The 25987-nt window shown below is 36.1% G+C and overlaps 2 protein-coding genes across 2 annotated transcripts in view; one reads left to right on the top strand and one right to left on the bottom strand.

Annotated features, from left to right (window-relative positions):
* Positions 1 to 25987, bottom strand: part of LOC145781138 (solute carrier family 2, facilitated glucose transporter member 5-like) — a 177474-nt gene that overhangs the window by 128495 nt on the left and 22992 nt on the right. The window lies entirely within an intron of this gene.
* On the top strand, positions 889 to 24777 carry LOC145781090 (uncharacterized). The gene is made up of 13 exons (XM_082592840.1): positions 889 to 1023; positions 2229 to 2314; positions 10588 to 10693; positions 16306 to 16443; positions 17217 to 17463; positions 19385 to 19542; positions 19880 to 19979; positions 20450 to 20579; positions 21220 to 21467; positions 21999 to 22179; positions 22519 to 22758; positions 23102 to 23503; positions 23804 to 24777. The coding sequence occupies exons 1-13, from the start codon at positions 933 to 935 to the stop codon at positions 23852 to 23854; spliced, it is 2178 nt and encodes a 725-aa protein (XP_082448966.1). The 5' UTR covers positions 889 to 932; the 3' UTR covers positions 23855 to 24777.

Consider the following 25987-nt stretch of genomic DNA (forward strand, 5'->3'; position numbering starts at 1 on the left):
CTTGCGAAGAAAAAAAGGTCTGCACGTGATGGTTTCAGTTTGCTAGTGAAATGAAAGAAACTTCTCAATACGTTTATTAAGTTGTTGAATTAAAGTGGTACGGAAAATTGGTGTTAGCTTTTTAAGAAATGCTGCACCGTAATTGCAGCTTAGCTACTGCAAGAACGATGATAGACGTCATCGCATGCGTCTTTGCATGCTTTGGGTTGACCTCAGTCAAAAAGCTAGTTTTTTTTATCAGACTATGAACTACAATGCACATAAATGGCAATGGGCTTGTAAACGATTAAAAGTTTTCGAAAAGAGTTCGATTTACTGTTTTTGGCATCGAATGCCCAAACCAGTCAAACTGTCCGCTCAAACTGTGGGTAGGTCTCAAACACGGTGAGCAAATCCGTTCTTTTTTGCATTGGTTCAACGTCGGAAAAAGTTGAATGAATGAAAAAGCTCTGCTTTGTTGAATGGGTATCAAAAGTTGAATTGGTAAGGAAAAATTCCCAGTCAAAAAGTGTCACATTCGCAAGTGAAACTATGTTCGCTGTAAAACTTCAGCAAACCTAAACCAAGCTAAATTTATTAAAACTAGCTGCATTAAAATGAAGTAGGACTGCTATGATACCGCGATGAAGTATTAGAAAGAGCGATACATTTTTATCAATGAATGTGAGGCTTGACGCCGAAGCTCACTTGTGATTCTGTAATTCATATGTGATAAGGACGTTGTAAAATTAACTTTGGTGTACTGCACCCAACTTTCTTATTCACATCGAAAACGTTTAATTCCTGATATAGAAACATAACTAATCTCCCAAAACGGCATTGGTGAGCTGTTTCTTAGGCGAAAGATAGCGAAGAGAAATGATTCAAGAATGCTTTTGTCACATTTTCAGCGTAGAATTTGATTACAGGCTAATTTTTGATTGCTGCCAATCATGAAGTCGAAGCAGGAAGCATCGGAACTGAGTTATGAAAGTTTCATGGAAACTTACGGCAGCGTATACTGTAACAGTGATGCTACTAAAGGTAACTTGTATACGTAGTGAAGTATTCATTTATATAACAAATCCACGAACCTGTTTTCAAGCTTTTAAAATAATTTTTTGTTGTAGACATGTAGTTGTTGTATGTGTGATATAAATTAGCTACTTGCACAGCCTAGTAAGTATTTGTTGTTGCTTTGTTAAGGAAGAATGATACTTAAAAAATCAAATTTCTTAATTTGCTTGCAACCACCATTCTCTGCAACTGCAAGATGGCTTGATTATTTTTTAGTATTGTACAATGAGTTGAATACGCTTGTGGCATGAAAACATTCTCATTGCCAAACTTTTCGGAACGTTTAAATAAATTTATGATGTCTTCCCACTGAGAATGCTGCTTCTGAATCTTCTGGTCAATCCCAAATCCTACAATTTCTACTATTAATGGGTTGCAAAAATAAATCTATTAAATAAACAGCAAAAGTGATCTTCCTCGGGGAACTTGAAATTCTTTATTAAAGTACAAACGAATTTATAGATTCGAAGAAAATAAACGAACGAAAAAATAGATGCTATTTGAATAAACTTAACTGAAGATGATCTAGCTGTTTGCCAATCGAAATCGATTTTTAGCTGTTTATGATTGAACTGACTCGTGTGAAAATAAATTCCTTTGATTACAAGATATGTAACCGAGTCGTTCATATCAAACATTGTTGTAGGTATGACACCTGTCAGAAGATATTTCATTTTCTTGTTTATTGAAAGTATCATTTTTTAGATTAATTTTCTTGTTGCGACGGCAATATATTTGAATATGACTTTATTACAAAATAAATCAACTAAGTTACTTGTCAATATTGTAATATTGGCTCATAAGTCTAACCATGAAAAACGCTTGTTATCTTCAAGTTATAATGTTTAACTTTAACTTTCATACGCATTTTGTGTTTCCTCTATTAAAACAAAGTATGAAAATTGATCATGATTTTTAAAGCAATTTACATGCAGCTTTTTGCACTTCTCATTAATTCACTGACGTAAAGTTAAAAATATCTTTAACACATAACGCGATTCGTCTGCCACGTTCCAATCAGTAATCTCGAAATGTTGAATCATTTGTAACGTAATTGAATGAAGAGAACAGGCAGCGGTTTGAGCCAGCCACTTGTCAGCTAGCAAAACAGTTCGCTATGTTTGCGTCAAAAGATAACAACAATGTCCAACTTGTTATGTTTAAATATACAGCAAGAAGTACAGCGCCGGATGTTATGCTACAAGCAAGCCCACCTACGATTGGAAAAACTGGAACAAATGGCCTGTACAGAGTGGAGGTAGGAAGATTTATTTACACTGTTTAGTCACTTTAAAGTTTATAGTTTTGTCATTGTACAGTTTAATTTGATAGGTTAAATGCGTTAATTTTGTACGTTTGCTTGTTAGATGTCTATATTTTACCATTTTAGAACTTCGAGCGATCTCAGGTAATAGAAAAGTTAACTTTGGATACTGTTACTGAACAGATTCTCAATTTTTGTTTGTTTTTTATTGTCGTGTTTTCAGTGGTGATTAACATCCATGACTGTAATCACCTACACGACTGCTCCTAGGTTGACTTAATATGACTATCACTATTTAAGAAAATAGGTTGTTGAGTTGTGTCTATTGCTTTGCTTGAGAAACCAACGCGAGTGTCTGGGCTATTGTGCACCGCATCATTGTTGCTTTTTGTTTTCGCACACCCAGGTGACAAACAACCTGTGTATTTTTACCCTTGTTGAAGGCCTGGGATACTAAACTAGAGTCAGCTGAATGGGTCTGGGTTTTCCCAGCTAACTTAGTTTGCAATCTGTACGTCGTTTCAACATCGCCTTACCACATAACATGGCAACATTTGGTAGTTTGGTTGAAACAGAGTATCAAGTCATTTGTTTTGTAGTTATTTGATCTTCCACGAGCTCTTGAATTATTGTCCCATTTAGCGTTTATATTGTCACCCAAACTAAACAGACTGTTTTGCATGCTATAAAGTTGCAAGGTGTCAAAATACAATGATTTGTTGCATGCTTTACGCTGGTGATTGAGTTGTAAGTTGAATAGGCAAGTAGTCCACGATCACAATACGCAAATAGCCTTGTTTTTCCTTTGTTTTTCTATAACTTTTCAGTTAGTTTCACTTTTGTGCAACATAATTTGAACTGTTGAAACAATAATAGTGAGCAGTGGCTGCGATTGAATGACGTTTGTGAATGATTACAGAATTCGCCTTATCAAAGGTTTTACAAGTGTGACTCAATCCACTTAATCAGGATTGTGTCTTTTTGTGTGTTAAGTTTTAATTTCCAGTAGCACTTGTGTTTGAATAGCTGTTGTTGCGCCAGCGAGCTACACTGGCGACTCAAGTGTTGTATTAACATTTGGCAACAAGAAGTTTTCATTCTCAATTCTACACAAAACGTACAGCAATTTAAAACAATTAAGAAACTGTATCGTGATGGACACGCTGTTCCACAAGAGAAGTGGGATTGCTTTGAAGTAAAAATGCCACAAGGTTGCGACTTCGGTTTTCCTATTTGTAAAATCAAAAATGCTTGATCAACTGAACTGTGGCAAATCATATCGTTTTTTTTTTTTTTTGGGGGGGGAGGGTTCATTTTTGTGATCATCTTCACCACTCAAAAGCCCCTAAATTTTCAGTTTTGCCTGTATTGCCTTCTGCAAGAAAACTAAACATGAGTTACTGTGTTGATGGAAAAATCATAAAGCCTTTTACGAGTTCAGGTTAGAAAATCGATCATCTTGTTTTGGACAGAATGAAACAAAAAGTGAACAGCGCAATAAATTTTCATCAAAAAATTGGTTGTTTTGTGTCAATATGACATCAATGAGTTTGACTGAAATAAGATTTATGAGTCATTTCAATGAAGACACAAATCCAGTTGATAAGAAAGTGCACGTCGAGTGCCGACATCATGGCACTCACTGCAACTCACCGATATCATGTATGAGGTGGCACAGACACACTCTGTAACATAATCATTGTTTTGCAAACCCCAAAGTTTCAAAAATATAAAAGCCTTCCCAACTCTCAACATCAGGGAAAGTAAATGCATTTTCTGACTTCGGATGGCTCTACATGACTGTTTGTTTTGTTTTTCAAAAACGTAAGTCGACGTAGCTCAAAATTGTTTGCATAAGATCAACAAAGTATCGATTTGCGTATTATCACTAAAATTTACAACAAAAGTAAAAACAAAGTCTGATGTTTTGAAGAACATTTTTGAATTGTAGAATAGGTTCCGAGTTAGATTTGACACCTTTTGTTGGACCGTCTTGAAACATCCCTCGCTTTCTCTCAGAACTCAATAAAATGAATTGGCATAAATTGGTAAACATAAACGTTGATAATGTTTATAAGCAATCAAGATCAATGTTCAATTTGAATATTCTGTCAAAGCGCTGGTAGTAAAACCTACAGCGTGTAACCCACAGAAATTCAAGGTTTGAATTCGTTGAATCGATGTAAAAAAGGACTGTTGTTCTGGCTGGGTCATCTGCTTTATTAACTTTAATCAGGAAATATTCTGAAACTGAATCAGCCAGCAAGCGCAGTTGTCAATGAAATCACTTGAATTTGCAAACCTAAATCCACGGCAAAAGTATTCGAATGAAGCCCACTTTTTTATTACTATGATTTAACGTTTTCAATCGTTGAATCTATGTACAGTACACACATTTTAACATTTTTACATAATTATGTACTGGTAACATCAAACGTACAGTAGCCTATCTGCTGTAATTGTAAATTTCTTCGCGGTTTATGCAGCTCCATCAGAGGAATGCTCACGCGTGGCAAGAACCTCATAGCGTTCCTGAGATAGAAGTTTTTGTTTGCATTGTTTAACGTTGCAAGGTAGTGCCTTAATAGTGATAGTATCGGAGTGTTTGCACTCAATTATCCAGCGTATTATTAAACCCACATAAACAGGACAGTAGTTTATACCAGTTCATACCAAAATTACAAAGTAGTGCGCAAAGCTGTTTTCAAATAGCTTATACTTTTTTGTCCGTTGCTGCTAATGACATATGTAAAAGACAATAGTTCAGAAAACAAATTTCTTTATGTTAGCAAAAACCGCTCTTTCCCACAGGTTGCTGGGCTTTCTCGTTTTGTGCTTCCATTGAGCATTTGTTCATTCAAAGCTCTCATGGGCCAACAGCGTTCATAAGGCTGATTAATTGTTTAAACTGTCTTGTCATTTTCCCGTATGTTTGCAAGGAATGACAACATTTGAGTAATTAGACTTTGAACAAACTTATAAATCTCGCCATGTCCAATATCACCGACTTGAAATCTTGTCAAAATTTTTCAATGTGTTTGCACAGAAGTAACTAAAGCAAAGAATATTGATCGAATATGCCTGCTTTAACAGTTGTCAACAAATCAACTTTTTGGGAATCTTAACGGTAGTTTTTTTTTTAAATTTGCTCAGGTAATGTTCATTCATATAATTAAACTATTGCAATTGGTATCTGCAAAGTTTATCTCATCCGTAGCAAATTCCGAGTTGAAACTTTTACCTTTTCAAAAAAAAGAAAAGGTATTACAACTGCAGTGAAAGCAAAACGATATCACTTCAAGATCTTGATTGTTCTGTTGACTCATTTTAAATCAACCGTATTTGTTTGTTACGTCTTTTGAACAGCTCCCACTTTCATCAATGTGGCAATAAGGTGTTTCAAGTAGACCAAAGAAATAAAACCAAACCGTTTGTTTTCATTTCATTCAATCAGTTCCCTTATTCTAAAGCTGCCTCAAGAATCATTAAGTTCCTTCCTCTCGTCGAGGGTTGGAGGCAATGAGACGCCAAGTTTCTCTGTTGTAAGATTTTTCTACTGCAGTTTTGTAGTTAAGTCCTCACCAGTCTTCAATATCATTAGTCCAAATTCTTGGTGGTCTGCCCCTATTTCGTTTTCCATTCATTTTTCCTTCTAGTAGTTGTCTTTGAATAGAATTATTGCCTCAAGAATAAGGGTGTTCAAAAACGAATTTTGTCGAAGCGAAATTCTTTGCAATAAAACTTAATTTGTATCGAAACTAAACCAAAAAAAAGTTTGGGACGAAACGAATATTTCGTTAACAAAATAAAATCTTGAATTGTTTTATTTTAAACAGTTCTACTGAAGAACTTTCATCGCGTAATATTTAGTTGCACTTACTAAATTAGGCTCCTCATTATCCTTATGGATAACCAAAACAATTTTCCTTCAAAAGACACTATTTACATGTTTAAATTTAACGTGACTACAAAAATTAGTAAATTAGTTGGATTGCATGTGAGCTTAAGTGCATAACAAGAGCAGAATTTGCGGCTAATATAGGCTGTAATTTTTCACCAATATCTGTTTTCTAAAGTCTGTAATATTTTGAGTTAGAAAAGAATGTGTAGCTTTTAATGTTCTTAGACATGGTTTCTACAAGCACGGTCATGGTACAAGTCTGGGTTTTTATATGGTTGGCACAATTCAATGACAACAGTTTACGTGTGTTTGCATTGTAAAATCATTTCGCTCAAAAGAATGTAGGTTGTTAGTATAAAGTGGATGCTCTATACTTTGCAATTATAATAGAACGTCTACAAGTAATACAACAGCAGTTTGCTTAGGACAACATACTTAGTCTATCACCCGTTTGCGGATTTACAGAAATACATTAGTAAGTCCCCATGATTTTAAAATGATTCTTAGTTTTCGAAGTTTCATGTCATATAGGTCTTTGGCAGTGGCAAGCTTTTTTGCCATTAGGCCTAATGCAGCGTCATCCAAGAGATGACGTCACCTTCTGCTACAACTTTTGTTAGTTCATTGACGAATCTGCACGTTTTTGGGGAAAAATACGGTTCTGATAAGCATTGGATTTTTTTAATTCTTAAGTAGCCCTCAACTGCGTGGGATAAACGTCAAAGAACAAATGCTGTTAAAATTTCCTGCAATGTGAGAGACTCATTACTACCACACTGTTTTGGTCGTTGGATAACAGTTTGATATAAGTTTCAATACCATTAAACTAAAAATAATTAATCGTTCTGTCATACAATGCTGTGAAACGTATAGGTTTTTTTCTTCACATATTATTCAATTTGAAAGAAGTTTGTTGTGCAGAGCTTAAAGCAGCTCGTAAGCTCAGTACTAATTCGTAATTGCAGAAAGTTATATCCGTTTGTAATTGATTCATTTCCAATAATTTATTGATTTTAGATTTTTTAATCAGTGCTTGTCACTTTCCTGCGCGTGGCGTGAGAACTCAGCCGGGGACAGTCGAAAAGCAAACAAGACAAAATTCAATTACAAGACCGCGATTATTACGATTATTATTTAAGGCTGAGCGAAGTTTTTGACAAAGCGACGTCATTTTACGTCAGTTTCCTTTTTCAAATAGCAATAAAAGAAAGATTTACAACGTTATCTTCGTATCTCCCTTTTGCAGCTGGTTGATACAGAAGACTTGCACTGATGAATCTTTTTCTTAGGTTGTCAATCGCTGTTAAAAGCATCAAAATAATGTGTACTGTCCACATGTTCAATGAATTGCTTTGTCAAATGAGTGTCCTGTTTCAAACTAATCAGAACAAAAACTCCGAGTGTAATATTTTTAATTAATTTCCTGCATTCATTTAGTGACACCAATTCAATCAATGCCAGCCTACAATTGATAACTCTCTTCCGACGCTGCGAAGCGCTTTTGGCTCCAAAGTGGCATTTACAAGCATTACATAGACGCTTTTCTTGAAGTTGAAACACTCAAAAACAGTTATGATGCCGTGTGTAAGCTTCCAGGAGTCTTGAAGCTGATTTTTTGTGTGTGCGTGCGTGGGGGTCTGACCTTATATCATGAGGAGGATCCCTTATTTTAATATGATATTCCCACCCTCATCTTTTTGACTGCGCCCGTGGCATACGAGAATACTACAGATGTGTATTTGCGTAGGCCATGCTGCGCCCCATATGAATCTTACCTCTCATGTTTTCCAATACGCTTTCTACTGAAATACGTAACTAACCTTTTCTGTGAATTGAACACCTAATTGTAAGTAGAACCGAAAAAGATGACTGAAAAAGCTACTACATGCTTAGCTTCAAACGATGCAAATAAACTCCTGACAGTATTTATTTTTGCAATGTTTTGTCTACATGCAACGTTTTTCATTCCATCGCAATTTCCGGTAATCCGCGATGCACGTAAACTTATCACTGTTGATTGGGTTCTGTATTTTTGGGTATCCCAATCTCATTCAAAACATAGCCTGCAAAATGTTTTATCTTTTACGGCGTTCAATTGTTTGTTGATTTGTCTTGGTTGTTGTACTTATCAAGACATATTTGTATCGTACGTAGTTAGGCGTCAGAAGTCTGAAATTGGTTCTGTTGTGCTAACTACAATAATTTTGACATTAATACGTCAGGCAATGTATATGTTAAACGGTTTACTTAAAGTGGAATATTTCTTTGAAATAGTGAACCAAGTGGATAATAGTTGAAAGCCTTCGAAAAAAAATACTATCAATTTGACGACATAAAGTGGAAATATAATTGCAATAGTCAGCCATTCAGTTAAGTTGAAATCATAGGTAAAGAAGCATAGCCTACTCGCAACCATGAATCGCAACCTAGAAATGTAATTTTATTTGCAGATAAAAATAATTTAAATTTAAAGTTACGCAAGCATGTTGTAGAAGACGCTGAATGTTGAAGTGTTTAGAGTGCTAAACTTTGCTGTTCGACCATTGTCAATGAATTCATAGGTAAAAGCTTTACACGGATTTGAACTATACAGTATATAACAGCAGTTTCTCTAATATTCTTTAAATAAGGTAAAGGTGGGTAGCCTATGTGATCTACTAGGTGCATAAATTTCGAAGCATTTGAGTAAACCATAACAAAACTTGAACTTAACTATTGACGAAACGTGCAACAAAGTAGCCGACACATAATTGATTTTTACTTTTATAAACAAATCTACAATCATTGCAAGCCACCTGAGCTGGAGGGAAGTTATCTTTCGTGATACGTGCCATGTTTACTGAAGCCAAAAATATTGCTCCTCGCAAGAAAGCTTTTATGTTTTCACCGGTTGCATGGAGAAAAAAGTTATTTGTTTTTGCAAAACCTTTTCCCAATCAGTTTCGTTTCCTAGCAAGTGACAATACGTTAGATAGCGTGTCAGTGCGAGTGTGCTGCAGTCAGCAAATCGGTCTTTGAGAGACAACGTTGTGGACTTGTGTAATTTGCATTTCAGCAAACTTCAAATTTCCATACAGAGACGACTGTACAACATTTGTATTCCATGGATACGTTTTTTCAACGAGGTGTTACAAAATAGAAGATTTTTCGCACACTTTGCACACTTGTTTTCTTGCTGTGTTATACCACCAGTATGGAGACTGATGGTGCTCATTTATTTTCTTGCTACTGTGTTTTAATGCTTTTCTAACAAAAAACAAGCAAAGCTGAAACACCAGCAGCAGAAACATTCCACTTTTCGAACAAAAAATTAAATGTTGCTCACTGGAAAAATATTTTTCCGAAGCGGATGCTTTGAGTTTTGCTTATTTTAAAGAGTCTCATACATAGATTTAAATACTACAGCACTGCAACGGGACGCTTGTTGCAATTTATGATTCTTTTTAAAATGCTGATATCGTTGTACAAAACGACCGCGTACCGGGTGATCGATTCAAGGAATAGCTCTGTAAACATCTCATAAACATCATTTTGACAATAAAGTTTTGTTTTGACACAACATTGTGGAGAAGAAAAAACATTTTGACTCATGCAATCTTTAAATTATTGTGTGGGTCATTGGTTCATCACCCCTGCATAAAAAGTTGACTTAAATTAGGTTTTATTTTACAGTTATTGCTGATTTTTGTATAGGTTAGTAATGGTTAAATGATTTGAAGTACCCACGCTGGTGTCCAATCATATAATCGATAAGCTAGTAACATAAATTATTGATTGATTGATTGGCATTCAATAGGCACTGGGGCTTAGCATATAGCTTTATACATGAAGAATATAGCTGCTGTGCATATATAACTGGTTACTGCTATATTCACACAGTCGGTTACAGAGAAAAATATCATTGTGAAGGTACTTTTGAATTTCTATTCTTTCGGTTGAAGAAAATTTTGCTGCAGATAGAGTAGTTTATATAACTACATTGTACAGTTTATTTCGATATTCTTATTGCTGAAAACTGAACCATACACTAAGCTTGTTGCTGCTGCAATTGCGATAACCAACTTGTGCCCTTGTGTAAAATATTGACGCTTTTATGTTCTTGCATTCCGCTTAATATAAGAAGCAACTGTAAAAACACTTGTGCAAAAAAGTGGCAGTGTTTTGGCCATATGCTGAAATCATAAAAGATATACCTATGTTTGATCCTAATGTATTATGCTTGCAAGCTTCTTTATTCACAGCTTTGGTTTTGAAAAAAATGCCTGCTTGCGACATGGTTTTGCAATGACAGGGTTGAAAAAATACTGCAACTAAAATTTACTAAACCTATTGTACAGTACTTAGCAGTGCTTTGTTACTATTTCAGAGTGGCAGCAATGATTGGATAAATAACAACAGTCGTCCAAAAGTTGAAAAAAAAGTTAGCGTGGGAAGATTTTCCGTAACTTCCAGCAACGACTCAAGCTCAGAACGTAAGATTTTGCATAAATTGCCGTTTCAAATTCGTCTTTACTTATTAATTACTTTCATTGCCAATCGACTGCAGAAAGTATGTCGGTGGAATGCAGCCATCAAAACCAAGTGCAACTCGTATCTATCATGGTAATAATTCAAATCCCTGTGTCGATCACTACTTGCCCAAGTAGGCCTGAAGTGATTGCTTTTTGCAGATACTAATCTTGAAAAGTAAGTACAGTAGCCAACTATTCACCTACTTTTGATTGAATGTTGCTTTACTTGATAAACTACAGGGAGTAAGCAACACTTAAATTTCTTACATTAAGTGCAACAGAATTGCAAATCAAATGACTTTCCTATGCAACTTAAGGATATTTTCCTACGTGTTTTTGATTTTGTTGCTGTGAAAAGGCGAATGCAGAAGATCATGGTGTGTTCTTTCATGGTTCTTTTCAATTTCCACAAACTGAAACGAGTGTGCCGCTAAGTTAAAGAGAAGTCTTTTCATGTGTGGCGTAAATTTATCACAGCTTTCAAATTTACACCCCTGCTTAATCGTTATTCTAGAAAAGCTTTGAAAACTTCTCCAGCACGCTGATTGAATCAGCATTTCCTTGTATTAATGTATCAAATAGCAAAGTTTGTTGCTGCCGTGAAACCTATTTCCTGGTAAGCTGCTGATCTAACGACATAAAGTATTTTGAATGAGCTACTTAGCAACATAATCATCTGACTTTATGTTCATCTAACTAACAACCATCATTACGTGAATCATGAATGACGACAAAAACTGCGTCTTATTTGCAGCAAGAAAGTATTTCTGATGGTAAAAACATCGTTATGGTGTTTAGTTATTTTTCATTGGTATAATTAAAACGGGGGATAAGGCCAGATGATTGATCTCTGCTATGAATCACAAGTTCCGGAGGTTGGAATTTTGTGCTGAGACCTTTCGTATGATCGATGTCATCGCTGAATTTAAAAACGAGCTTTAGTCAATGTTGTTCAAACTGATTTTTTTCCAATCAATTTTCAATTTACCTAAAGGCTTCTTCAACATTGCAGTTAGTACTTTTAAAAAGAGCAACTTTGCATTGACAACAGAATTGTTGCAGAACAAAACAGTCTTTGGCACAAGCACCTAAAGAAAGCAATGAGATCTGTAAACTGCACATTGGCTTCATGAACTCCTATATCGCTTGCTAACCCAGTTAGAAAACCATTTGTCGAACAAAAACGTATTCTATGGTTTCAGTCGAATGCAGCTTTACTTAGCGTACCCAAAAGTTGGAAAAATAGCAATTTTGAACAGAATTTTTAAAAAATTACATATCCTGCTGATTGAGAAACTCATGCTCTGGCTGGTTTGATCTTTTATTGCAGCGCCCCGCACAGCCTTCTCGTGGCATTAAGTTATCTGGTTGCCAAAGCATGCCATGTTTACCATTACACATTACTGTAAAAAAGCGATTGAATTGTTTGTGTTTGCAGTAATCCAACACTTTTCAACGTTCTTTCACACAGCATGAAAAGTTCACTTTTTAACTCAACTATTTCATTCTTCAGCACAAACTGTGTAAAAACCATTGAAATGTCATTTATTTGGCAGCCGTGAAAATCTTTACGTTATTTTAGAGTTGACTAAATGTAAGCAGCAATCACACGATGACACAAAACTGTGTTCACAAACACGTAGGTTACCATATTCAACGTTGAGCCAAATTGTGTTGTGTGTGATAATTGTTGTGCAAAACAATCATAACTCATGTCACACTTACGATTTCATATTTTCCCAACTTCAAACTGACTTAAACGTACAAAACCTAATGAAATAAAAACCAGGATAACGACCACTTGAATTTCACTCTCGTTCCGCTTCTGGTCAATGACGGGTCACATCTCTTCGACATTCTGGAGCAAACGTCGTAAAAAGGCTATGAGGACCAACATGAGCATTGTTCATTTTCAGCCAACGTCTGAAACACAGTCAGTTCTTCATCAGTTGAATTAAAATGGCTTTTTTACGATGCATATTACTTTCCAACTTCAATGATTTGCCAATGTAGCAACTGTAGTGTACTTTTTTCAACTTATGCATTGCATAAAAACAAAGTGATGCGATGGCCTGTTTCTCAATAGCGATGATGCCGACTTGAAATCTGTATTGATCATTTGAAATGTGGACAACTTGTAGGCTATCCATAAACATAGCTTGATCGACATACGCCTACTTTAAGCTTGGTTTGTTAGGTTTATTCTTTTTAAAACATATTTTCCTAAGAGGTTTTCAACTTTGTGAAGAAAGGGGCGTTCTTCCCGGCTATCAGCACAAGGCTGAGCACTCACTAGTACAGCGAGCAGTTGCGATTCGCTAACCATAACGGTGTAGCTTCCACGCTAGCCATTCAGACCATCCAATCAACAATATGTTTCTCGGCAGCCGATTTGTAGCAAGAATTGACAGCGATAGACACCGATCCACAAAGATAAGAGTTAAACTGACTGGTAAAGCGGTGGTCGAATACCTTTGTGGCAGTGGTGCGATACTGACGAGCCCAGCCTCATGGGCGAAACACGGTGTCTATCGCTGTCAATTCTTGCTACAAATCGGCTGCCGAGAAACAGGTTTTCAACTCTTAACTCATTTCCACATCACATTTTTAGTATTTTCTAATAAAAATTGTTCACATCACGCTAGTGCCATCAACAATCAACACAAAACTCCTTCTTGTAGTCGATTACGAAAAGGTGATGGATTGTTCTTTGAACATTTTGTGCTGAAAGACTCTCCCAAAAGATTATTGCTTTGTGAAGGAGATATCTAACGTGATGACTGTTTGACATGACTACCGCGTATAAAACAATCAATCAAACTCCCTTCCGGGAAAACAGTAAAAAACAATGCATTGCGATTGCGTAAATCTACAATATCATTGCGTAGGTGAGATACAGAAGCCTGCATGGATGGATCTGTCAAAAAGCTGAAAGCGAAATTACAAACTAACGTTGCTGAAATTGTTCAAATGAAACTGAATAAGTATGTTGATGATGATGACCTGCAAAGCAGCTACCAAAACTTTCCATTTCTCTGTTATTGAAAAGTGACCTTTGTTAAAATGCTGCCTGTAGCCTGTGTTTTGGACGGATGAAACTTCTTTGTCTTTGATTTCATAACAAATTTATTTTAATTGGTTTGTTCATGTAAATGAGTTGCGTCGTTCAATAATGCAAATGTTGCTGCCACTTAAAAAGTTTGAGTATAATTGATTGCTGACGTCATTTTCAATTGTTGGGCTTGTAAATATTTTAGCATAATTCCATTCAAGGGATTCTGTTTTATTTTCAACCTTTTCTAATTTTTTTTTGAATGAGCAAACATTCATATGAGCAAACTTTCATATGAGCATACATTCATATGAGCATACATTCATATAAGCATACATTCATATGAACCAGCATGAGCAAATTCACATTTATGAGCAAACATTTCCTAAATTTTTATCATTCTGCATTTCACTTTTTCAATAATTATTCGCGCATTGCCTTGTTTTAGTATGTTATTAGTATAACATTAACTTTGATAAAAATGTGTTAGCGACGTCTACAGTTTATTTTTGATAGCATACATATCAATACTTATCGGGCATGTCTACCGCAAACGCGGAATTGAACACTCGGCAATGATGGGGCGATTTCCTGGTCAGAGGCACCGGGGACGTCCTCGTTTGGAAATCTTCAAAAATCTTTCAACATGGACAAACCAAAATTTTGAAAACCTAATTAGAAGTATGGACAATCGATCGTTGTGGAGACTCACGGTAGCCGACGCCTTATTCAGGCATGGCCGATAATGATGATGACATATCAAACCATTTACTGTACCTTAGACTTAGACCAAAGCAGCCTTTTAATAATTCTGCTGTTCGTTGAGCATACAATTTACAAACAACACTGTCTGTGCAAGTGTGCATCCAATCACTATTAACACGCAAAAGTAAGTCCATACAGTGATTGTAATTATACAAATATGTCGTTTTTCTATCTTGAGTTTGTATCATCTATAAATAAAAAATCGCGGCTTATTTTAAAGCCGCGATGTAGCTTCTATACAAACCGTGATGCTTCCAATCATAAATTGTGTTAATTTCGCAGTAGTAGTGTAAATTCTATTTTATTAAGTATTCCCAACGTGTGGTAAACTTATCGGTGAAATAAAAACGATTTCGAGTTCTGTTGCACAAATCAACGCAGACTTTCTCATATCCACCAATTTTGTGAACTGTAGATATGCGCTGGCTACAATGGCGCCACTAGCTGTAGCGTATCTTTTGATGCCGTTGAAACAACCTATTGCAAAGCTGTATCTTTTCATCATAGTTTAATCTTCGCTTTGGGCTTTATTCTCTTTAGTTGGCTACTTGGTTTATTATATTGTTTTACCCTGCGCTACAAACTAACCACCGTAACAAGCAGTTCAAATAGAATGTTTGTTGTTGGAAAGCAGGTGTGTTTGTTGATACCAAAATGCTTGGTTTTTACGGCGTTCTTTAGCATTTTTACGATATTCAATTACTCCAGGTTACAAACGCGATTCTTATCCGATGTCTTCCAGCTATATAACTGTCCACATAACAATCGGAGCGTTTTGAAATTGCAGTGCAGACAGCGACATGGTAAAAAATGACGTAATGCAAATGATTAAGAAATGCCTAAGTAATGACCCAATAACAGTAATTTTGGTGGTACTTGGTCTTTTGGCTTTATCTTTTTCTATTGGTTAGTATCATCTTGCACTCGAATAATCATCCAAACTGCTGTGACGTATCTGGGCTTTTCGACTTATGATACTAATGATTAAACCATTTTAATGATTCATCCTTCAGTTTAAAGAGAGTTGATACGCTTGCAGAAATGGATGAGAAACGTATGTTTTCATCTACTGGGGTTAAATTAGTTTCCCAGTAGTGTATTGTTGTGGGCATGGCTTTAATCTTGCTTTGGCATAAGGACTGCGTTGCTTCTTGGATGTCACACCCCCAAGCCACTGAAAGAAACGGTGTCACGGTTACCTAGATTGCAATCTTACTTATCCTGGGAATACGTCATTTAGAATCATATGACATTGCCAGGTAATTTGTAAAAAAATCCGTATTGTCAGCCAGTTATTACAGCCACCACAACCAGCAGCCTCACAAAGGTCATAACTCACAACACATTTATCCTTTGGCAATGCTGAAAATTGTTTGTGTGTTCTTAGGTTAATCGCATCGACAGCACGTAATGCTTGGTATGAAAGTGTATTATTACTCTTTGCACTATCACTTTTTTCTTCTGATTCTACTACAACCCTTCGTCGTGGCCACGAGGAATCCAGTTGGTCTGAAAACGTGTCAGATAACCGAATAAACGTGGTTCCGCTGATATCTCGATTTCATGATTTCAGACCGTTTCAGACAAATGTAATATCCCATTGTGTTAGATTTATCTGCGGTTGAGATAGAAAGACGTTTTCAGACGTTGTAACGATATATTATACACGAATCAATTGTAGGAGGCAATGTGCAACAAATAACAGTATTTCTACTATTATTATCTATCTTCATTTTAATTCATTTTTTGTTCGCAGAAATCCAAGACGCGAAATCTCCGAACTTGTTTTCAAAAAAGAGGCGTTTACGTAAGATTTCTATGGACAAACTATCATCAATAGGTGGCGCAGTACAAGCAGCAGTGACTCCTCGAAGAACGAAAACTTTAACAATTTGTAAGTGGCTTTCAACCCAAAAGTTCTGATTTTACCTGAGGCAGCTTTTTTGAGATAAAGTTTTAGTAGAGAGTTCGCTTTGTTAAACCATAGACAGACAAAACAAAGTAACTTTAACTGGTTTAACATAATGTATTACAGTTACACAAAAAAAAATAACGTAATTAAAATAAACTCTACCGTTTTCGACACGTACGTGTGTCCTCGTCAGAAATTAAATCTGTAATGTACATAAAATAAAAAATCGTAAGATAAATTTGACTTTTACCAAAGACAGGCAAGACACAACAATACAACAGGGTTGAGCATTATAACAATATATTTTACATATTTACAACTAGTTTAACAGTCAAACGTTTTCAGCTTAACTTAAGCCCTCATCAGGAATCTGAAAATATTTATAAAAATGCAATAAATTTCAACTTCTTGAAGGTAAACTCAACAAGTGATTTAAGAATGATTACGAGTAAATAACATGGCGGGAAGCAGATCACATGAGGTGTAAAATATACATTTTTGAGACGTTGCAGTTTTTGGTCGAACAGCGTCAGTTAACATTTATTGATGTGTTTTTGGACGATATCATGGTTGTGTTTTCAATAAAACCTTTTTCAATAATTGTGACCAATATTCAGAGCTTAATGGGTTGTGAACAAAGCTTGCTGTTGCATCACTTGTACTGTAGCCATAATCAATTTTTCTTCATTCTTCTCGGCTACAAGTGAGTTTAGCGACATGTGAAAATGGTAAATAATCACATTTTCATGTTGCAGCTGAACCCACCACAGAGCCTAAAGTTGAACGAAGAGTTTCGAGCTTTTTGTCAAACATTCCGCCTTTCGCACGAAAGCTTACATCGGAGGCTGGATCAAGTTCAGCGTTAGATGGGGATGATACTTCAGGCGGAATTTCCGTAAAACATTCCAAACCTGCCGTATTTCCCTTGCCGGCGAGCCGCTTTACGGCGTGTGCTCACAAAGGTTTTCTTGATTACAGAAACAAAAAGAAGCAGTGGGAAAGGTGAGACACTTTCATCATAAATGCAAAGTTTGTGTGGTCATAGCAAAATTCTGTTTTATTTGCATTTGCAAATCAATAAAATTTAACTTTTTGTGAGATGAATATATGCCAAGGAAGGCCTGGGTGCGGCTCAACCGCCTGCGTACTGGCGTCGGTTTAGGTGTTTTTGTAGATACCTATAGACAATTTTTTTTTGCACGCTAATCAAGTTTGAGACTATCCTGGTTGATGCCTGGCCTGCAAAAGTTGCCACCTTCACATCATTTTAACGTCGTCAAACATTGCCAAATTGTCATCAGGCGTCGACACCGTCATCAAAAGTTGAAATCATATAAAAAGGAATTTTTGTTGTGAAAGATTCATGGGGTGAAATCGTGTTGAAATGCAATGGTTAATGATTCTGTTTCTCAGCAGCGATTGTAGCAAAAATTAAGAACGATGAACACGTGTTTCGCCCATCAGTATCGTACCACAAACTCATGCCACAGACTATTGACCACAGCTTTTTGTTATTTACAAAGCGAAGCCAAATACAGCATTAGATTCACACGAACAGACCGAAATATTATTAACACGACGTTGTATTAAATACAATAATCGCTTATTTTGTCTGAATTGTCTCAACGAAACAGACTGAATTTTCATTTCTTGTGTCAGGCATTCACGACTTATAATTATTCCTCAATAGTCACGCATAGGTGAAAGAATTTTATAAACAATTTAAGTTATTTCTGTATGATCCACTCGTACAAATATTAAATGATTACTTTGAATCATTTTATTAATAAAACACCATCTTGTTTCATTGGGAAAGTTTTTTTTTTATTGTTTTACTTGTTTTTATTGCAGTGTTGCACCAAGAGTCCATCTTCTTATATATTCTCTCAGTATTAATTGAAATGATTAAACAATATTAGCCGAATGGTAAAAGAGATGTTCAGAGTAAAGATGCTACGTAGGACAATACACAACTTTCGAACAAAAAGACTAAAACGACCGAGTATTGCTTTTTGCAGCATCTGATTTAACTTTGTAGTTCGTCAGATACATATCACAGCTACAGTGTGAGAAGCACTGAAAAAAATCGTTGCATTTCTTACTGTTTTGGTTTAGTTGCGCATCCGGGAGATTTGTGGCGTCAAACGTTATTTCTCAGAAACTTTTGTCAAAGTGCTCGTAATATTTCCTCTTGTGTTTTGTAACGCAACACTTTATGCGTTGCTTGGTCCATCAGATCTCATAATCGTTAGTTTGAAAGCTGCTTTTGTAAAGTGCTTAACCACCTCGAATGACCTCAGGACCCAAGCTAGTTGAGGCCAAGCCTTCTTCAAAACAAATCGTTCCATTTCAGTTGTCAATCGTTTGTTTGTTTTGTGGATCGTTTGCTAGGAGGCATCAAAGTTTTTTTCCTTGTCTTTCCTACCTTTCCTTAACAAAGATCCCCCTTCGTTTTATTGTCAGTTATGAGTTATCTTTATGGAATCTTGTTTACAACAAATTGTTTAAAAATGTTTTCATACGCTACTAAAAGCTCCATGCAAAAGGGGGCAGGGGAAGAGGCATAATTTGGTTTGGTTTCCAAATTAGCAATTCAGAAAAGAATAAAAGGGAAAAATTGCATAAAAAATAGCTTGATTTTTGGCGGTTTGGGCGTGTGTCCTTATCAAAAAATTTCAATTGTTTCATGGTTTGTCAAAAGTATTGCATTTTTTCAGTTTTTGTGCTAGGATCATGACCAAAATACGTACGCTATTGCACATTGCATTTTATCATTCCAAAAAACGATTTCAACTTCACATGCTTTGTTTGGTTAAATGGCGACCCTCTCTGTTGTGATGAAAATTCAATAACGAATATAGTAAGGTAATCTAATTTGTTTTTCAAGCTTAATCCATAAGACTTGCATATTTTATTCTTCCAGATACTGGTGCATACTGCAGGATGCATGTCTATATTGTTATCACTCTCCTCAATCTGAGATGACTTGTGATGCCGTCTTATTACGTGGTTATGACGTAGTGGCTGACGTCAAGAACTTGAGCCGTTCTCGATTTGTTTTTCGTCTCCAACAGCAGGCAAGTGTTTCCATACCTTGTTTCAATATAAGTAAAGTATTAGCTTCATAGAGAAAATATGGGTAGTTTTGACTGCAATCTTGTCCTGCACTGGTGCAGGTTGTGAAAGGAATTCCTCTCATCCAAAATCGTTCACAAGTTACAAGATACCCCAAGATATACCTGACAATATTGTAAGAAACGACATTGAAAAAAAGCGTCTTAGTTTTGTCACTCAGCTATAAACTCATTGTTCTTCTGAAAGTAAATCTTTGTGAATTAGGTGAGCCATATACGAGGGGCTAAAGTTAATTCGTAAAACATTGACTCATTTCAAACACCTTTTTTTGATTTACAGGAAGTGCCGACCTATTATTTCAGCTCTGATAATCACAGAGACTTCTTACTGTGGGTAGGAACACTAGAGAAAGAAACTCAGTCTGTGAACGCTTCTTCAACGATGTAAATATTTTTTCAATTTTGTTTACTGAGTAGTAGGTTATCGGATTAAATGGAATCTTCTGATTCAGCCCCGTAAATTTAGTTGATCCTATTTTGAACGACAAATACTTAAACGTCAATATTGCATGAATTTACGTAATTTATTGCGACTGATAGTATTTCGCTATTCATAAGAAAGGTTAAGAAGTTGAAGGAAGCCAGTTGGAAAAACAAACTCAACTGACAGCTGTGCGGTATAATCTCTTATGATATTTTGCTGATCAACTCTCTTTTATGAATTTAATATGATCTTCTTACGAGCATTAAGCTCTCTTCATCATTTGTTATTGGGAACCAAATAAAAACAAATAAATATGAAATATAAATTACGGTTTGATCCTAAGTCAGCCGATATTTTAAACTCATCATCAGGTTTTATAACTTTGCATTCTTGAAAATTCAACATAATCACAATGTATCAATGCTAACAGAAAACCTAGATCCCTCTCCGAAGAATCTTGCTCGTCAGGCCAACAGCTACAGATTCCGGTTGCGAAGCAGCACAGAGCTAGCATGCCAGACATTCGATTAAATTCAACTTCCAAACAGAGATCAATCAAGGTTGATGCTAATTCTCAATAATATATTTTGCTGTTATTAACCAATATGACTTGATACTGTAGGAGTGTAGGTAACCTTCGTTCGTAGGTAGGCTAACAGGCAACAGAAGAGTGGCCTAAACAACTTTCGTTTTTGCAAGTAAAATCTAGATTGTCTACTTGTTTTTTTTGCTTATATTTTTCATCAAAATGTAAAAGTGAAACGTTTTCGGCTGCCTTTCACCCATCCTGGCACAAACGTTAAGTTAGAGGACTGGGTAGTTCATATTTCTCGGTTGCAAGTTTGGTGAAGCTCTTCATGCGAAAACTTGTTTTTTTCTCTTATTGTGCATTGTTCGTTAGCGCCATCTTGAGTTCGCAATTAATCTTCGCGTTGGGCGACGTAAGCCAATTGGAGCAGTTTTTCTTTATTTAAAAATATTATCGTCATAAGTAGTCATAAAAATTGCAGTTAACATAAATACAAAGTTTTAAATCGACAATCTCTGTGAAGAAACTGGGTGTGAGATTTAGTTTCACGACAGCTTTGTAGCAATAATATTTACTTGACTTAAAAAGTACAAAATTTATGAAACAAAAAGCCGTTTTCATGTTTTTTGTATTTGTTTTCGTGGTTACTAATGTCATCATATTCTTTTCAGAGAACGGTAAGCCAAGAAAAGCTCGACCAAGAACTGGTAAAAATGCAAAAACACAAACTCTTAAAAGAAATAGCTGTCAACCAGCAACAGATTATTGAAGAACAGAAGCTTTTAGACAGAATCGAGAACTCGTCAGGAGAAGACCAAAGCGTCAGAAGAATATCAAGGGAACAGATACTTGATCATTATGAGAAGGATAAAATTCAAGAGGAGCTGAGAACCACGAAATTTTTAACTTTGTTAAACTGGTAAGATTCAGTTTTTTTTGTCTTATCCAAGCTTACGCCCGGTGGTTGAAGTTTAAATTAAGTGGGCGGGAAGAAAAGGAAGCCAATCTTCGTGTCCACCTTCAGGCATGCATTTATGTGTACTACCAAAAACACGTTTTTGAGCGGTGTCGAACCGGCGCCCTTTCGGTTGCGGTACCAGTGCTCTCATCACTCGGCTGTGCATCCGGCAGATTCAGATTTATATATTTTTAACACAATGCGAAGATAAAAAAGTTACTTTAAACTAAGAAGTTCAAAATAATCATACAACTTTGGTAAAAAAATGATAGAACAACGCCACGGCGTTAACAAAAAAATCAGCTACCACTTTTTGAAGTAAAAAGGTTGATAAATTTGGTCCGCAATAAACCGTATAAAAAGAATTACGTGAAGTTACTTTCTGGAGCAATCTAGTTTCATTGATTAAACTTGAAAAATGGATTAGCATTCATTAATACTTCAATTAAAACTATTTCAATCTTAATTCAATTAAAACTCTTTTTACTACAGCCGCCGAAACTCTGCTCATCTCAAAATGGTTCAATACACCAAAGATCTAGAACCCAAAAATGGGCAACTTCGGAGAGAGAACCACGCTCATTTCTCAGCCATGGAAAAGAAGTTAAAAGATATGCAAGAAGCTGTGGCTAAGATTGACAAAGAAGTCGCAGAAGAAGAAGCAACTAAACAGGTATGTTTTTCCATGTTAGCTTTTTTACTCCAGTTGCTTCTACCTTTTTCTAGACATCTGCTATATTTAGCATATATTGTTTTTCGTTGTGATGGTTAGAAATAAAAACAGACTGAACTCTGAGCAGTATCTTACCCAATGCTCATGGCTGAACAAAAATGATGGTTTGGCGTGCAATGTGCAGAAACACTTATTTGTTCTCTTAAATCTACAAACCGCAATGCCAACAATTTTTTTTATTAAAATTTATAAAATTTCAGTAGACAGGTATTGTTTGACTTCATTTTTTGCTCATTGTCATTTGATGAAGCACTGAATAATTATTCATTAATTTGACAGCACAACCTTGAAAAACTGCAACGAAAGAAGGATCTTGAACTTTTAATCATGGAGCAACAGAACGCTATTGATACCTTGAAACAAAAAACTAAAGGAACGACGCACTGCTTTCGACGTCACAGTTCCCATGACGTCATGATGACACCATCCTCAACTCGAAGTGAAGCACTCACATCCATAGACGAACACTCTAGCGCTTCCGATGGCCTTGAGTCATCATCCACAGCCAGTTCTTCACCGGTGAGTTGGAATCGTGATGTTTTTTCAACTGTAAATAGCATCTACTGTACAATAAATAATAAAATAACCACAAACTAATGTTTACTAAATGGCACCCTTTACTTTTTATATCAGTGCGAAAATATAGAGCTTGACCGTATGTATGTTAGTCGTTGTCAAAAATATGAATTGAGAAAAGTATCATTCAGACAAGGTTTTGTGTAATAAGCATAAAAATATTTGTACCTCCAAAATAACTGCAGACAGTGGCACACCATCTGTACCTCCAAAATATATATCTGTACCTTTTTACCTCATTAGAGTACCTCCTTCCAGCATCGTTTTATATCTTCGTTGTATTTAGGATGTTCGCGGATCTCCGAGTCACAGATCGTCTGAAGAAATTAATCACGTGACTACGTGGACTCGCCGTCATAGCGACGCATCAGCGCTCGGAGCTTCGACCGCTTATTCCAATCAAGAGTTTTCCAGGGAAAAGTTATTCAGTGATGGAGGGATCAGCTCTGATGGTGACAGCGGCTTCCAACTGTCCACTTCCCATGAAGACGATGATAACGCTCCAAGCTTCAAGAGCTCCGAGAAAATGTCTTTTTCTCATTGTTCAGAAGAAGTTGACGGTCGTGGATATCCATTAGGATTAAACTCATCTTTTCATGATGACTTCAGCAGAGAATCGACCCTCAAGGCAAAGCCATGCCAGAATCCTTCTAACGACATCGATTCTTCAATATTAGCCAAGATTGAGGTGATTGCTTACTGTGAATGACTTTTATTTTGTATGTTTTATATTATAGTTTGTTATAAAGTTTTAATTTTGTTTCAGTACACATGAAAGTTTGTTTTTTATCTTGCGAAATGTTGAGCGAACGTATGCAAAGTGAGATTAATCAGCTTTAGGCAGAAAACAACAGAAAAACAACACAAATTTTAGGCAGAAAGCAATTGTTTTATCTTGGAGAGCATTTGCTAAAAACGCTGTGACGTAAAATTTGCTTAGGTAGTTTGAGAAAATATCTTATATTCAAAATTAATCTATATTTTTCAGGATTTTGAACTTTTCGCCAAGTTAAAGTTAGAAGAAACAAGAAAATCATGAAGAAAACAAAAAAAGGATGATGATTTTTCTAATTTGATCACAAATGTTGTTATTTTTATTAAATTTTCTTAATATTTCATTCAACTTTGAATCTAACGCTGTCTTTCTATGATGGTTTGTTTTTATCAGATAGTATTTTCGAAGTAATAGTAGTTTTACCATTTTCTGCTATTCACTCTTTTCAACAATTGTTCTAACAAGCATTTCATATAGACTATGTTAACATGATTGTGTCTCTGCGGTTTGTATTTAAAACCTAGCTCAAATTTAAATTATATCAATTTTGTGTTGAAAAGTTATTGTGGCAACGTGCTGGGATGATATTCTGATCAGTATTTTGGTCGTAAGACATGTGATGGATTTTTCCACAAGCGAGAATCACAAAGTACACCAACACCATGCGATTTGTTATCAGGTGTTCCTTCAGTGGATGGAAGAACATCTATTCACTTTAAGCACTGAGCATATATATACTGTATGTGTTCAAAGAGAGAGTGTGAAACAACTACAATTTTTATAAATAATCTTTGATCACTTTTGCCACAAGATTATGTCGTGTGAGCCGTTTCAAATAACAATACGCTCGCATGGCTTGGTATTAATCCACAAACTGCTAGAATTTCATCACGACTCAGTGTTCTCGATTTTTCCTCAAATGCATGAATGAAGTATAAGTTACCGACGTGCCTCTTTCTTTTAGTTTTGTTTTTGTTTATACCGCGTAAAACTTCTAATTTTACAGTTGACAAGTAAAACTTTTTATGATTGATATCTCTTTATCAGGAAGTTGAAGTAACACCCAATGATGAGAATTTATTTTCGCAATGTGCTTTCTGTTCTGTTTTTCATCTTTTATTTTAGTTCCGCTCAGTGTTTGGCGTTTACTTGTTACTCATCATCGCTGAAACATTTCGCGAAACACACTCAGGTTGTCATGATTCCATGAAGAAAGTGAAGTGAGTGAGATAAATTAAATGTTTTCAGCAACTTACTGTGGTGAATTTGAAAATTCAGGACTTTTATGTTAGCCTACCACCTACAGTGTATACGATCGCTTGTCGATGTATAGGTAAATTGTGCAGTAGGCCTAAAGGTAAAGGTGAGTCCCATACTAGAATCCAAGCATCGGGGGATGAGAAAATAAGGTTTTCATTATATTAAGCCATCGGCACTAACGAGAGTTGGGTAGCCGGCCAGTTTCTTACTCCCGGCCACCTTTCCTTCAGCAACTACGCCCACCCAATTTATTACACCCTAGGTAGAGGTGAGCGGTGTTTGTCAACAACCAGCATAAGCCGGGAGTTGAACCAGGATTGCATAATTGGAAAGCAAGCGTCTTACCCGCTGCGCCACCCCACTGTCCGCCCCATTAGCTCAGTGGTTACGCGCCCAGCTCAAGATCAAGCGGCGCAAGTTCGACTCTCGGGGTGTGCGCTTGAGCAACGCACGTTAAGGACTGCTCTCCATTCAGCGGCACCTAGTGAATGGAATAATCCCGCCAACAACACTTCAACAATCGGAAAAACTTCACTCTGCCAATCTCGGTAACCAGCCCTGCGTCAAAAGCCTCTACAAGTATGCGAAACTACCAGGAATAACCAATCAAGGCTTTGTTAGTCCGAAGATAAAGGTTCAAAACCAACTAACCACCAACAATTTTACAAAAACATAATCATCCAACCGTATGATTACCAGGAGATGACTTCTTTCATGAAGTTACGGCTATGCTTTGAGAACATGAAAATTCACGCTGCTATTTCATCGAGCTTAACGCTTTCGACTATATTTGCTTCAGATTCTACTTTTACGCTGTGACAAAATCTGCAAATAAGACTTTTTCACGACTTTATTTCCACAAAACGTTATAAACGGCAAATATAAAATGAATTTTACAAACGGGTGAAAATCAATACAGGATCGATATTCTCAATCAAACTCAATGATCTTTATCTGTCTCGTACATTTTATAATTACTCGGAAAAGTCGCAGAGATAGAGCATTGTGATCAATGAATCTACCATTTTTCCAACATGAAGCAGTTTACTGATTAGCTAACTATATTTCATAGTTAAGACATGCTTTGGTTTTGTACATTTTAGGGCAACAGACTAGCGTTTACTCTATACAGTAGGT

The sequence above is a fragment of the Aplidium turbinatum genome, chromosome 12, assembly GCF_918807975.1.
Source record: "Aplidium turbinatum chromosome 12, kaAplTurb1.1, whole genome shotgun sequence".
NCBI lineage: Eukaryota > Metazoa > Chordata > Ascidiacea > Aplousobranchia > Polyclinidae > Aplidium > Aplidium turbinatum.

Coding starts and splice junctions, on each gene's coding strand:
- LOC145781090 (XM_082592840.1), top strand. CDS start 933: ATGAAGTCGAAGCAGGAAGCATCGGAACTGAGTTATGAAAGTTTCATG. Junction 10,694..16,305: donor CAACGACTCAAGCTCAGAAC/GTAAGATTTTGC, acceptor TTTTGTTCGCAG/AAATCCAAGACGCGAAATCT. Junction 17,464..19,384: donor AAAAAGAAGCAGTGGGAAAG/GTGAGACACTTT, acceptor TTATTCTTCCAG/ATACTGGTGCATACTGCAGG.